Source organism: Pagrus major, chromosome 22, assembly GCF_040436345.1.
Source record: "Pagrus major chromosome 22, Pma_NU_1.0".
NCBI classification, from domain to species: Eukaryota; Metazoa; Chordata; class Actinopteri; order Spariformes; family Sparidae; genus Pagrus; species Pagrus major.
This window is the reverse complement of record NC_133236.1, coordinates 17,146,168-17,160,830: the sequence shown is the minus strand read 5'-3', so window position 1 is coordinate 17,160,830 and position 14,663 is coordinate 17,146,168. Positions and strand designations below refer to the sequence as shown.

The following is a 14,663-nucleotide window of genomic DNA, read 5'->3' as shown; positions in this document are numbered from 1 at the left end:
CCTGATGTTTGAATGTCACTGTCTCTGATCAGATGATTCTAAAAGAAGAAAAAAGAGAGAGGCTTGTAATTTTACCAAATGTGGTATTATACTCAACCGTCAAATGCTGTAGTATGCAGCGATCAGTATTACAGTTCCCTCTGTTGGGGGATACCTGATGAGATTTGATCACTTAGAGGCTTCGTCAACACTTTTGTCCCATTGTAAGATTTCAGTTTTTCTAGTTCACAGATACTATTTGTTGTTATATTAACTTATGGATGATGCATATGTAGATTTTCACAAAAAAGTGCTTTATTTCTTCATATGTTTTTTTTTCTTCGATGATTGTATTTTGAGTGCCGAAGCTCTTAAAAGCCCCTTCTCGTCTTTATGTTTATATACTGTATGCCCACTAGAGAGCAGTGTTTGCCTTTGTAACTTTGCACCTGCCCTTTTTTTTTTTTATGACAAGAAAGCACCCAGAGGCCAATAGGCAGTCTGCTGAAACCCATACGATCACACAGAACACTTCACTCAGTGCCAGCTGACCGATATCCAATGCCAAGTAGATAGCTGTTCCTCCACATCTCGCTGCCATTATTCTCTCATTACATCCCAATTTAGCCAACTGTTACAGCCGTGTCATACCAAGAAGACCCAGGGTGCCCTTCAAAGCCTCCTCTTAATGAAGAGTCTCACAGTCCCCTGGGATACGTAATCATCATGGCCGACTCCTAGAATAACTCCAAATGTGACCCACCCCTGCCATCATTCCAAAACTACATGCCTATGAGTTTGTGTGATTGTGCGTTTGTGTGTGTGCCTACAGCAGCGACACATGTATCCCCACTCATTCCAGCCTACATCTTCACCACAGGTCATGCCGTTATGTTAGTGTCATCCTCGGCTGGCCAGGGGACTTTGTCAACAGCTCGTGTGAGTCAGTGATGACATCACGGCATGCATATAGCTGCGGTGTCAACAAGCGCTCCTCTGCTCTGACGCCGGAGGCCAAAAAAGACGTTGTTAAGACTGCCATCGTTGGTTTTATTGCACATTTTAATCATTGCCATTTCTGACCTGATACAGGATGTGTGTTAATCCAAATGTTTGGACAAAAAAAAAGACTTTTGTGTCAGACATTTTGTTGCTGTTTTATTGCCTGAAATTCATTGGTACTTTCTGACCGCCCCTGTCAAACATTTAGCCCACTGTCTGAATAGATTATTCACAGATTGTTTGTATTTGAATATAGTTTCAGTTACTGAGAGCTTTGGTGGAGACCTCTTTGTAAAGTAAAATAAATAAAAGTTATTCTAAGAGCAAAGGAAACGTCTGGTGTGATTTCTTCAGTGTTGTGAAAAGTACCCAGAAGTCATACTTGAGAAGATATCGTGTTTAAATATTACTTTGGTAAAAGTAAAGGTCAACCACAGGAAAAGGACTTAAGTAGAAGTCTTAAAGTGTCTGGTATTAAATGTACTGAAGAATCAAAAGTACAAGTAAAAAAGAGAAAAATGTATTTACATATACTTATGTGTCGACTACCTATGGGCCGACTGATTATCAGTTTTATCGGCTGTGATATTCAGCATTTTTCTTATTATTGGAGCCAGTGTAATTTTTATACAATTGTAGATAAAGTAAATTACTTTAAAAAAACACTACATTGGCTCCGATTCAGCATGAAATCTGAGGGAAACCAGTAACTAAAGTTGTCTAATAAATGATGTGGAGTAAAAAGTACAATATTTGGCTCCCAAATGTAGTGGAGTGAAAATATAAAGTATATAAAACTGTACTTAAGTGCAGTACTTGAGTAAATGTACTCAGTTACATTCCATCACTGGATTTAGATCCTTGATTTCCTCTTTACACTTTAAATGTTTTCTCATTTTAACCTAAGATTTGATATTTTCCTGTGCTGTAACCTTCTCAATCTGACTGTAGATCTACATGAACCTAATTAATCTACACACACATAAAACAATCGTGTACCATAAACACAAAACAATCAGAGCTGTAGATAAGGACGCCTAACACACTGCGGTGACTCTAAACTTCTATTTTTAGTGCCAGCTCGTCTGCAAGGCAGCGTATCAGCATTCCTAAAATACTGAAAGTTGGTCGAGGCCCTGAGCTGTGACGGTAAAACAGATGAATGAGATAAGAGAGCAGGAATTCCGGCCTGGTGAGGGGCTGCTGGGAACAGTGACTGGAGGTATTTAAGGGGGAAGTGGTGTCTCCTGTGTCGGGCGACTTTCTCGGGGTAAGATAGAAACCTTAAGTGCTGGATATGAGTCCCAAATACACTTAAAAGTAAAGTACACATGGAAACAGGGAACAGATAGAAGATTAATATCTGTGAAGTCACATACAGTTAGGCAGAATGAAACCGGATGCATGGCTTTGCCTTCGAAATAAAAGCACAGAGCAATGAGCTGTATTCTGTAGCCTAGTGTTTTGTTAGTTTATTTCTTGTTTGACATTTTGACTTTAAATCATATCATTAAACCTGAGAATCAGAGGGTTGTGGCATAGAGCTCATTTGACCTTTATTACATATCCATGCACACGCATACATGCACCTATACCCCAATATCCCTAACTAATTTGGAGCGGTGGATTTATATCAGACATTTCATACAAAAGAGGGTGATGCAGATGAGCTACAATGTGATTTATGCACACACAAAAAGAGAAAGAATTAAATACGTTACATTTTACATGTAGACCCAGTATATTGACATATTTTCCCTTTTTTTCACCATCTGCATTTCTTTTAAATCTTGTCCTAGGCCTCTATGATATTGATCTCTTTCTTAAATTGAAAGTTTTTTTTATTTACTTACAAACTCTACAATTGAAATAACATCGAGAATAATTCTTCATTTTTAATAAATATGTATATATACTTTATCATAGTATTATTTGGGTGTGTGTGTGTGTGTGTGTGTGTGTGTGTGTGTGAAAAAATAATAAAAGAAAATAAATTAAATTAAATTACAAAATACTATATATCACCAATTTCTTGCAGGGGAAACAAACAAACAAAAGTGTAACTTTCTTCGCATTAGTTAACATCATATAACCCATAAATAATTTCTCCTGAGGTGTTTTACTTTGACAGTTCTAACCGGAAGTCGCCCCCTGTTATTCCGTGCAGCCTGACGCTGCGCTGTCCTGCAGGTTGGGCACGCTGTGGTCGGATCAGATTTGGTTGTAGCTACCTGCGAGCAGACGGGACTCACCTGAAAGTGAAGTGCGGCCTCTGTTCGGGTCGTTAAAGTCCGCCCGGCTCTCACTCTCCTCTGAGACATTGATTAAAAAAGACGGAGAGACACTTTGGCAGCGGGTTAATAATTAAAGTGAGCGCGGAAGCCGCAGTTTACAGAGGAGCTGACATGAGGATCTGATCCAGCAGGAGGAAGGAGGAGGAGGAGGAGGAGTGCTCTTGTGTCCTGACACAAAAACACCTACAGGCCTACAGGTGTTTCTGTGCTTTCTGCTGTTTTTCATGTGACCTGGATTCACCGTGTGCTGTGATCATGCTCGGAGCGGAGAGCAGGCTGGAGAGCCGGCTGAAGAAGCTGGAGTCCCTCATGAGGAACCCACACTCGGCACTAAACTTGGAAACGCTGCTGGTGAGTTTACCTTTACCTTCAGGGTCTGACACAGGTGGGTGTCACACAGGTAGTGAGTGACACACACGTCAGCTGGAGAGATTTAACACATCAACAACCAGGCACACAATCAGAAGGAAATGGAGAAAACACTACATTGTTATTGTGTGAGTGACAACTTGGACACAACTCTTCATAGCTGAGATATCTGCATTTGAAAAGCTCAGTTTTTTTATTTTTTAATCATGAATTTAGCTTTTAATCAGAGGAAACCCCACCTAAACTCAACGTGTAGCCTCCTTTTCCTGTGTTTTTTTCCCCCCTCATTTTCCCAGTGATGATGGGAAGACATGATAGGAAATTGAGTTAAAGGTGCACTATGTATTTTTGGAGAAGAAACTCAAACTCAGAATTATAATATTTACAATATTAATGAGGTAATATGTAATTATTTTTCCCAAAACTGAATTCTCAGAGGAAAATAAGGTCCCAGAACACTGTTTGAAGCTGGAAAGGTGTCGGGGTCCGCCACATATAAACAAAGTATATGTCCTTTAATGTCAGTTTGTCTCTTTCTTCCCCAAAACTACATAGTGCTCCTTTAAAGTTGCACCAAACTGACCCACATTAAAAGCCATAGGCAAGAAAACAATCAGCGCCCTGCATCTTGTCCTGCCACTCCATCACTGCTGGCTCTCTAATTGACATGCCCTCTCTCTGACCTGTCCTAAGAATGTACTCAGCCCACTTCTGATAAAACAAATGCCACTGCTAAGCTCCCCTCGCCCCATCCTCTAGCAAAAGATACACACTCCTGAGCTGATATGGAGCAGCTTTGTTTGTCGGTGCACGAGCATTTCTCAGCGCTGCACTCGCACTACTTTGAAGAGGAAAGTAAATGCCTTTCAGACATACCTGAGGAAGTGTCAGGGAGACTGGATGAACATGCTTTTCTGCATGTTCTCGCTATCACTCAGCAAAGTCCAGAAGCATGTTTTTTGAAGTTGCCTCGTATGGGTTTTTTGATATTAACAAAACCAGCTGTGGTTGTCAGTCGGGTTATTTTGGTGACATCATGCTCCGGGGTCATCGCTGGGGTCAGTATGTACACCTGAAGAATAGGCGAGGCAGCTGAAGCAGATTGGATCTGGTTCTGTCTGCAGTAGTTCCTGCTGGAGGGGGCCACGTCTATTTTCAGTGTTGATGAGTCACAAGTCCAGTGTGAAGCCGCTGCTCTCAGCTTCACCCAACTTATGTCACTCAGTGATAAAAATGGGACATCGGAGGGAAATGAATTCATCTGAGCCCACATGGACTGTCCATCCAGACCTCAGCGGTCATTATTCACAGTTTTATCACATTAGTCAGCTGGTTGCAAGCAGCTCTGTATAGTGGGCTGAACAATGGCCACCGTGCTGCCTAATGCAGGGAGCTACCACACAGGAAGCTGAAGTCACTTCCTGGAATTGAGATGGTGTTATCCTGCCGTGACCTCACAACACTATTTCCTGTTTGTCCACAATCATTTTTGTTGTGTGCTCACAAAAGATGTTTGTTTGAAGCGTCTTTTATCTGTAGAACAAAGGATGACGCCTTTTAAAAGATAAGCTGTGTGTATACCGTCTGTCTGGATTGGTTGGTCGTTCCCTTTAATTCGATCAAGCCTAATCCAATCACTCTGAATTTTATGTCGCAATGTTAAACAAAGTGAGTAACATTCCTGGATCCGTTCCTTTTATCTGCATCCAAGTGTCATTGAAATCTGTTCAGTTGTTTTTGTGTAATTCTGCTGACAAACCAACAAACAAACAAACAGACACGCGTGAAAACAGGTGAAAGTGTAATCATTGTTATTCCACCGCACATTGTTGTTAATGATTTTCAGTCTGTGTATTAATACTTGATTTGTTTGTTTATTTGTGGTTATGAGCGATGCTGTAAGATATTTTCATCAGAATATGAGTCACTGGTGCATTTGGCAGCTGATTAATCGTTTGAAGTAGAAGTGCCAAACATTTGCTGGCTCTGGTTTCTTAAACGTGACTTGATTTGCTTGTCAGACAAAGTCAGAACTTTCAAGGCATCAATTTAGGCTTTTGTGTTGTGATGGGACTAATTTTTTTGACATTTTACAGACTTACTTTAAATCTAGTAATTAGAAAAAAATCAATAGAAATAATTATCTAGTGGTGTTTTTTGGGGGTGTTTTGCCAACTAGAGCTGAGCACAAGAATGGGGTGCAGCAGATTAGCAAAACTCACGGTTTGGATTCTCTCAGGGTTTTGAGATTGGATCATTTTTTAGATCAGTTTTTTAAAAAAGGGAGAGAAATATGACTTTTAAAAAGAAATATAAACCTCCCTCCGGAGCTCTGACCTTCCAGCCTGGGCAGAGTCAGCTAACGGGACCGCTAGCTGCACTGCTAACTGAGCTCATTAGCGAAATGCAGCTACAATTAGCAGCAGCTAGCGTTTACAATAGCAACAAGTAAAGCTACCTGTCCGTAAAAGCACACATCCGTCTCGTCTTTCTTCTCATTGCAACTCTGATTCAGGATTTAGGGAATTATTACTCTTAAAAGTAACAGCAGCAGTAAAACTGTAATTCACACTGTGATGGATAAATTCTGCAATTAATCTGTGGGATCAAGTTTCTTACACTAGTTCACAAAAACAACCAGTTGTAAATGATAAATACTAATAAGCTCAAGTTTAGTTCAGTGCAAATTAGTAAATCACAACGAGAATCCATTTGTTTGTTTGTTTGTTCTTGTCTCTGTATTTGTTCTCTTCTTTTTTTCTCTTTTCTGAAATGTATTTTAGTCGTACTGGGATGTACCCCTTTGATCATAAGTAATAAATAAATAAAAAAACACACGCACACTCATGGTAATACATGAGGAGAAACAGTAGAATTAGCCAAAAGGCTGTTTTTCATCTGTAGTCCCCTCGCCAACGTCTTAAAGAGGCTTCCAACAAAACAAGCAGAACAAAAGTTGGCACAAAACAACACAAGGCACATTAGGGAACACCAATAATAATCCCCACGTACCAATAACGTGAAGCGTTCGCAGAATTATCTTATCATTGGCCAGTTCATAGCATAATCACCGGACGTACAGGTACCGTCAGAGTTAAATGATTATGCCCTCAGATGCACTTATTATCCTCAGTGTAGCCGGCAATTACACAGAACAAACACACCGAGGAGGCATCATGTGTTTCTTTTTCCGTCGCTCTGTTTTACTGTTAGAATCCAAACATCTAATGATTAATAGAGGGAGCTAACATGCAAATATGTGCCAGAGGTATGTGAAACCTCCTTTGTAGAAACATGTGCGGATCAGATGCTGTGCACACGAACGAATAACCGAATTCAGGCCTGTTTTGTATCGGCGGAGGCGCCTTTCTTCAGATCCCTTTTCGATCGGTGGAGGCAGGACGCAGTTTACAATCTGAGAGCCCTCTCCATTGTTGCTGGATGTGCTCAGGCAGTATCAGCTCGCACGGCGGAGTAGGTGGGAGGCGTTGTCTGAGGCAGCGAGGACGCACAAACCAAGCCCGAACTGCAGGATCATGTTCAGATTTGTCCAGACTCCAGGAATGAAAATTAAACGAGTGTCAGTTCAGTTGTCTCTGGCTCTGACTGGTCTGAGGCTGAATCGGGAGGCGAGAGGTTTAAACCCTCCACACCGCAAGATAATGTGTACTGTCTGTATGTTGTAAATAAAGAGTGGTGTTGAATCACACAGCAACTCATGGAAACTCATGAACTGTCACAAGAATCATGATAGTTGACCATCATTTGAGTTTTAACGTGAACTATACAGAGAAAATGAGAATACATGTAATTACAGCTAAAACCAGATGATCATTACAGCTTCGTAGATGTTCTCGACAGCCGAGGGACTAAAATATTTCATCAACTAGTTTGAACCGTCACAGATAAAGAGGCTCGACCTTAGATAGCCAGATTTGATTAACACCTAATCGGACAAAACTCTTATTAAGTCTTTTATCTTTTTTATTAGCGAGGAGAACCGCAGCGAACTCAGTTAGCCATCTGACAAGTCAGCACAAAAGTGCCCCATGGAGATTTCCTCTGTGAGGTCGAGCGAACCTTTTGAATGCTTTAATTTTAAACTCTGCGTTGTTTACATTCATGTTAACTCGCTAGCAGTCGGCGTCTGTGTCTGATGTGTTCTGCATGCACGATACAGTACAAACAAAACGACTTCTGATAATGTTCTGCAGTGGTTTGCATTACTTTTCTTTTCTGTGAACTGTTTTGTTCCTTTTACTTATAATGACTCATTGTGTTTTTGTGTTCTTACATTTTGTGTTATGCCTTCTTGTTTTAACTCCACCTCAGACTAGACTTCCTGCTGTTTGGAGTGTTTATTCTGTAATATTGTCGTCCTGAGTTTCCTGCTTTTGCTTGGTTGTCAAAGCACTTTGTAAACTCTGTTTTTAAAGGTGCTATATAAATAAAATTTATTATTATTATTATTATTTTCACTATTATGCATGAGTACTATTGGGCATGAATTGGCAAATAAATGAAAAATCACCAAAGTACAGGAAATGATGTGCTGAACACTTTACATGTGTCCCACTGCAATGTTGAAATGAAACCTTTCATACTGAACCACAACCTGAGTCACAGATGTCATTTTTAACTCATTGTACACTACCACAATTTTCTGTTCCTGTTTATTAGTTAGTTGGTTCGTCAGCAGGATTACACAAAAACTAATGAACAGATTTCCACGAAACTCGGATGGAGGATGTGTCTCGGCCCAGAATAGACCCCATTAACGTTTGGTGCAGATCCAGATAAAGGGACGGATCCAGGAATCTTTTCTCACTTTCTTTAGCATTGTAAGATAGTGAGATACATTTTCGTCAGTTTCTCAGGGAAAAATGCTTGGATCTTGATGAAAAGAATCGGGTGTATTTGGGTGGCTCGTATCTATGAGCGGGCCTAGGAGGAGTTATGCGCTCTGCTGAGCGTCTTTCTAGTTGTATTATTATAGTATTACTCTTCTTTTGGCACCTCTTGGTGTATGAATCTTGGGCAAAAAAATAGATAACATTACATCAAAGACACAAGGATGTAATACAGGCAGCAGGAGCTACCACACACACACACACACACACACACACACACACACACACACACACACACACACACACACACACACACACTTCCCAAATGCTTCATTTGAATCTCCTAAAATTAGATCATATTTCCATATTATTCAAATGTTAAAATCATCCCCATGCAGGAGTTTCCTGAAAAAAACAATGTCTAGTCTCATACAAAAACAGTCCCTGTCAATCATCACTTATGACCCACTAGAAATGTGTGGCGGTGTGTATATTTGCAGACACACTCTGCCCTCTGCATGTATACTCTGATGTCCTTGGTATTTTTGGTAGTGTTCGTGATGTTTCTGGGCGTCAGCAAGTCTGAAGAAATATAGTTGATTCTTGTCTCTTCGGGCTGGTGACTCGCCAACTCAAAGCCGGGAATAAGACTCAGCTGCCATCTCTCTTTCTTCAGAATTGCTTACTGCAACGTTTGAGTGGTGTGTTTAGACGCAGCAACGATCAGATCCTGCGTAATATCCCTTTAACATGGCTCACAGAGTTCAGTTTCTTCTGCAGTAACCCTGACCGTCACACACACACACACTGTGTAAAATGATCACAGATCCTCGAGCGTTCATCCTGAATCCAGACCCATAAGCTGTTTGTCCCACAATAGCTTCTGAGCCCTCAGGTCTATTTCCACCCGTCTGCGGTGGGGGAGATCTCTCTCCGCACCGCTGCTATTTAAAGGTGCAGAATTGTTCCACATGCCCGCTGCCCACCCACTCACATGTCCCCGAACAAACAGTCTGACAGACACTAAAGACCAGACTCCCCCAGCTGCACGAACACACACACACACACACACACAGACACACACAGACACACACACACACACAGGGGATGACTCCACTTGAACCTTGTTTTTAGGGAACAGAGGGTCATACTACCCCCCCCACCCACCTGCCAACTGCCCTGCCAGCCTCGTGTGTTTGGATCAGAGAGACATTTTGGTTTCCACGTGAAACTCAACACCGCTGATTTAAGCACTGATGACACTACTGAGGCCCCGGCTTTTAGTCTGATGCAGCCCCTGGCCTTCTGCGTTAAGCCTCAGGGAGGGGTTTATGTTTGTTTGGCTGGTGATGGTCTGTGTGTTCGGGGGCAGAGGCTCGTTATTGTTGTATGATTTGTTTTGTCTTTACACCCAACCTCCATTGTCCTCCTGTCGTTGTTTCCTTAGCTGCACATTAGCCGTCTTGTTTTCTCTGCCATTAATGTTGCAATTCGGAGCAGACGGCTCACTCAAATGTAATTCCTTCCTCTCTTCCTTCCTCGCTTCCTCCATTCATTCAGCTTTGTTATCTTTCATCAGCCAGCAGAAGGGCCAGGCTTGCCCAACTACCAAGACTTGTCCTGACAGATAAACGAGAGAAGCATAAGATCTTTCTTCCTTCCTTTCCAGCAAAAATGCTACTTGAAATCAACTTTGAAAACACAACTTTATTCTCATGTTTCTCAATATGTTGACGAAAATTTGAGCCAAGACCCAAGCCATAATAACTCCGATGGTGGATGATATCTGTTTTTCTAACTAGAGGCATTTTTATTACAGCGGGCTAAACCAAGAAGTTACATATTTTCTGATTGAGAATCCACACTTTGTGTCCATTTATTTGTCTGCGATTGATTTGTATCTAATTTCTTTTTCTTGTCTTTTCTCTTTTTCAGGACTCCATGAACGCGTTGGCTCATGATTTGAACTATCCTGCCCTGAGGAAAAACAAAAACATCGAGGCTTTTCTAAATCGATGTAAGAGCTGCAGTGTGTTTGGTTGAAGGTCAAGGTTCTCGTGTTTGGCTTGAAAAATATCTATAAAGTTGTTACATACAAAGCAGAGACCTCTGGTCACGAGGAACTGAGTGTGTAGCTTGTTCATTCGGTTAAACCTTTTATGTCTAGATGATGAAAAACGTGACTTTTCAGACCTTCTTAAGAAAGTTTTTATCTTTAAACAGGCCACATATAAGAGAGCGTGCACTGTTTGCAGTGGTTGATGTTCCTGCTAAAGGTCACAAGAGAGATAAGAAAATACAGGCTATGTATTAAAACCTCTGTGCTCTTATAATCAGTGACATTTTGGTTTTCAAATCAACTTCTTACAGCCAAAATATTGTTAAAAGTAAGATATGTGTCTCTTTTGTACAGGCTTTCTGCTTTTGTAACTTTATCTCTGTTTAGTCTGATGAATATTAAAATTAACATCATGGGTCTTATGTAAGAGAGAATACATACAGCAGAAAAGTCTGTTGAATACTTACACCGCCCACCATACCAAGGCTGCAACTGTTATTTTCATAATTAAAGGTCCAGTGTGTAGGATCTAGCAGCATCTAGCAGCGTGGTTGATAATTGTCTTATGGTGGTCCAGAGTCCATGTTTGGTTTGTCCATTCCTGGCATTTCCGTAGTTTCTTGTGCTTGAAAGTTAAAAAACTCAAAGTCTGCACCAGCAGCAGCTCTTTTCTTCCCACAGAAAACGCTGCTCCTGAAACGCCTCATCAGTAGCCCCGTGACTTTGTGACATCACACCACGTCACGGGGTCACACCTTTGCATTATTTATGCTAAACAGCTAGTCTGGCACGTGAGAATAAATTTAGCACAGCTGCTCTGTTGTTTGTTAGCAGTGCTGGGTCAGGCATGTGTGAGCCGACCAATCAGAAGAGACTGGGAACTCTTAAAGAGACAGGAGCTAAAACAAAGCATTGTTGCTGGACAGTATGAGAAAACTGATGTGGTTTTTGAGCACCAAAGCATGTGAGCCTATTTTTAGTAGTAACCTTAAATGAAATTATGAACCTGAAAATGAGCATCATATGTCTCCTTTAAAAAGGATCATACTAAGGTAATGAAAACGCAACATGTTTCAGGTGATAACAAACTATCAAACACACTGGACCTTTTTAATCTTTTAGTCTATAAAATATCCCAAAAATAAAGACTCTACATTAACTATCATAAATGACAAAGAAAAGCACCAAATACTTACATTTAAGTAGCTCGCACCAGCAAATGTTTGACATTTTTGCATGAAAAATGACTTAAACATAATCGATTTTCTAAATAGTTGATGATTGTTTTTCTTTCGATTGACTGATAGATACTCCTTATCTGTCTTCCTCATCTAAAAGCTACCGTGGCTTCGATAAATATCATAAAACTGGTGTAACTTCCACTAAACTCTCACTGACCTCTCTCTGATCTGTTTCCTTTGAGCCTTAAACGATTGGAGCTTGACCTATGTGTTGGCATGGTAACGTATGCATCCCATCCCACAGATGAAAAGGCGGTGAGTCAGCTGCGGGAGCTGCAGGTGAAGCTCGAGGACTTTGAGAAAGTGAAGCTGATCGGGCGGGGAGCCTACGGAGAAGTGCAGCTGGTGAGATGTTTCTGTCTGTGATGACAGCTGAATGAGTGTGAGATTCGTTGCCTGGAGATGTTTTTTTGGGATTTTACATGAAGCAGCAGCAGTGAGATTTGATAAAAGGTTGTTGGAGCAGGAGAGATCCTCCAGAGGTCCCTGAAATTAGCAATTTACACCAAAATACCAGACATGTTAGCCACCAGAGGGAGCAACAACCTGTGAATCCACCAAAATATGTGTAACATCTGCAGCTTGTTTTTCAAATATAAAAGGCGTCTTCCTCCTCATCACGACCACCTTAGCTGTCTTTGCATTTAGAAAAAGTAATTAGGGCGGGCGGTAATTCCTTTTCGAACTCCCTGCTTTTCCAGATGTTTGCCTCTTGTGCTTGAGGAAGCTTGAATCTGGTCTCTGCCGAGCGTCTTGTGGTAGAAGCAAGTCTGGACAGGCTCAGTGTGTGGGAGAGGAGTGTGAAGTCTGGTGTGGAGGAGGAGGAGGAGGAGGAGGGGGTGCTTACTGTGTTTGTGCTTGAAATCTTGTGTAAGCATGTCTGTCGATGGGTGTGTGCCTGTAATTATGGGTTCCCTCTCTGCCAACCCTCTCTGTGCTTCTCATGTTATCTTGGTCATTGTGACATTCTTACTATCTTGTTCATATTGTCCTCACACACTTATCGATGTTTACACGCTAACGTCTCCTCTCTGTCCCTCGCCCTCCTCTGCTGTAGGTCCGCCACAAGGCCTCGCAGAAGGTTTACGCCATGAAGCAGCTCAACAAGTTTGAGATGATCAAGCGGTCAGACTCGGCATTCTTCTGGGAGGAGAGGCACATCATGGCTTTTTCCAACAGTCCCTGGGTCGTGCAGGTGTGCACAGGTTTTATTCTATTAAAAACACATGATGTTTAACCTCGTGGGAGGCTTAGACATAAACAAAGAAGCATATTCTCTGTCAGACTCAGCCTCCTTCTGGTCCGAGGGACAGAACAAGCTTTTGTTGGATATCTCGTCCCATTAAACACACGTCAGAATTTTTTTTTAATACACAGAAATACACACATTTGGCTAAATATTAATATCAACCATGAAGCCATCAATTTCCCTGTTTTCCTTATTAAATACAGATAAAGAGCAAGAGTTAAATAACAGTGTTTAAGCTCCCAGACAGCTGAATTGTTCAGAAAGAAATTGGGAAACATCTGATCATTTATCCGTAAAAGGCGTACTGTGCAGGATATGTTGGTTGATGGCCAATGTTGATGTTGGTTGACTCTTTGGTTGATGGCTTGTCGACCAGTTAAATTACAATGCTTTCGTAATTAGCAGTTTAATCCATTGGATTAAAAAATTGTAATCAAGTCTCAATAATTTTAGATCAACATCTTTATGAAACAAGGCTGTGGTACCACTTTTGTCCACAGGGGCCGCCAGAAACAACAGTTAATGAAAGTTCCTTGAAGCTGCTGTGAAGACCTAATTAAAAGTTGTATCAAGTAGTTGAAAATGTAACTATAAAATTTATTTTATTTATTTTTTTAAATGTAATCTGGGCTACATTTGTTATTTTGTTAGGAAAATCCTGCATAGAAAACCTTTAAAGATCTGGAAAGACAACATGTAAAATACTTTTTAATACCCGAAGCATAGAGGACAATTTTATGTCACAATATACAGTGTATATTGTTTCTTTTTTTACAGCTCTACTTGGTGTGCATTGTAGTTGTAAAGAGGCGTCATGATGTTGGCATCAAGTTGGAGATAATAATCTTTGAGGTCTGTTGGTGTTGAACACAGATCACCTGGTAGTCAAACCTGTATAAAAGCAATGTCTTCACGTCCTGCGAACGACTTTTAGTGACATCAAGTGACTCAGTTTGTTGTCTCGTAGCTGTGCTGCGCTTTCCAAGACGACCGCCACCTCTACATGGTGATGGAGTTCATGGGGGGAGGCGACCTGGTCACGCTCACCATGAACTACGACATACCTGAGAAGTGGGCTCGCTTCTACACGGCTGAGGTGGTGCTGGCGCTGAACGCCATCCACTCCCTGGGATTCATCCATCGTGACGTCAAACCCGACAACATGCTGCTGGACCAAAACGGACACCTCAAACTGGCAGATTTCGGCACGTGCATGAAGATGGACTCGGTAGGTTTGTAGTTTGATGTGAGGAGAATTTTTGTTTTTAAAATTTTTAAGAGAACACACCTCCTGAACCAGCTGAACAGAGTGAATTGACTACTCCAGCTCAAGACAGGTGGCTTTTTTTCCCCCGCCCTAGTGCACCACCAAGTGTTCAGACTGTGAAGTGAAACTCAGTGCAGCACGGTTGCATCAGGTTGTTTTGTAAGGCCTCAGAGGTTATTGTGCTAAACAACCAATCTGGAGGACGGCAGCGGTCCCGCCTCTGGTGTGGGTCAGGAAGTGTTTTTTGTTTTTCACCACAGCAATTTCTAAATAGCTGCTTCACGAGCGGTTCCACACATTTGAGCTCTCTGAAAATCAGCGAGTTGACAGAATGTGTCATGTAAAGATGGTCG

General features: G+C 41.4%; 1 protein-coding gene across 2 annotated transcripts in view; it reads left to right on the top strand.

Moving 5' to 3' along the window:
- The first annotated feature begins 3,184 nt into the window (after positions 1 to 3,184).
- Positions 3,185 to 14,663, top strand: part of LOC141017881 (rho-associated protein kinase 2-like) — a 34,357-nt gene continuing 22,878 nt past the window's right edge. For both annotated transcript variants that reach the window (XM_073492675.1, XM_073492674.1), the window contains exons 1-5: positions 3,185 to 3,626; positions 10,430 to 10,511; positions 12,039 to 12,139; positions 12,852 to 12,989; positions 14,011 to 14,271. In XM_073492675.1, coding sequence (XP_073348776.1) covers positions 3,531 to 3,626; positions 10,430 to 10,511; positions 12,039 to 12,139; positions 12,852 to 12,989; positions 14,011 to 14,271 — 678 coding nt within the window. In that variant the 5' untranslated portion in view covers positions 3,185 to 3,530. The remainder of the gene's footprint in view (positions 3,627 to 10,429; positions 10,512 to 12,038; positions 12,140 to 12,851; positions 12,990 to 14,010; positions 14,272 to 14,663) is intronic.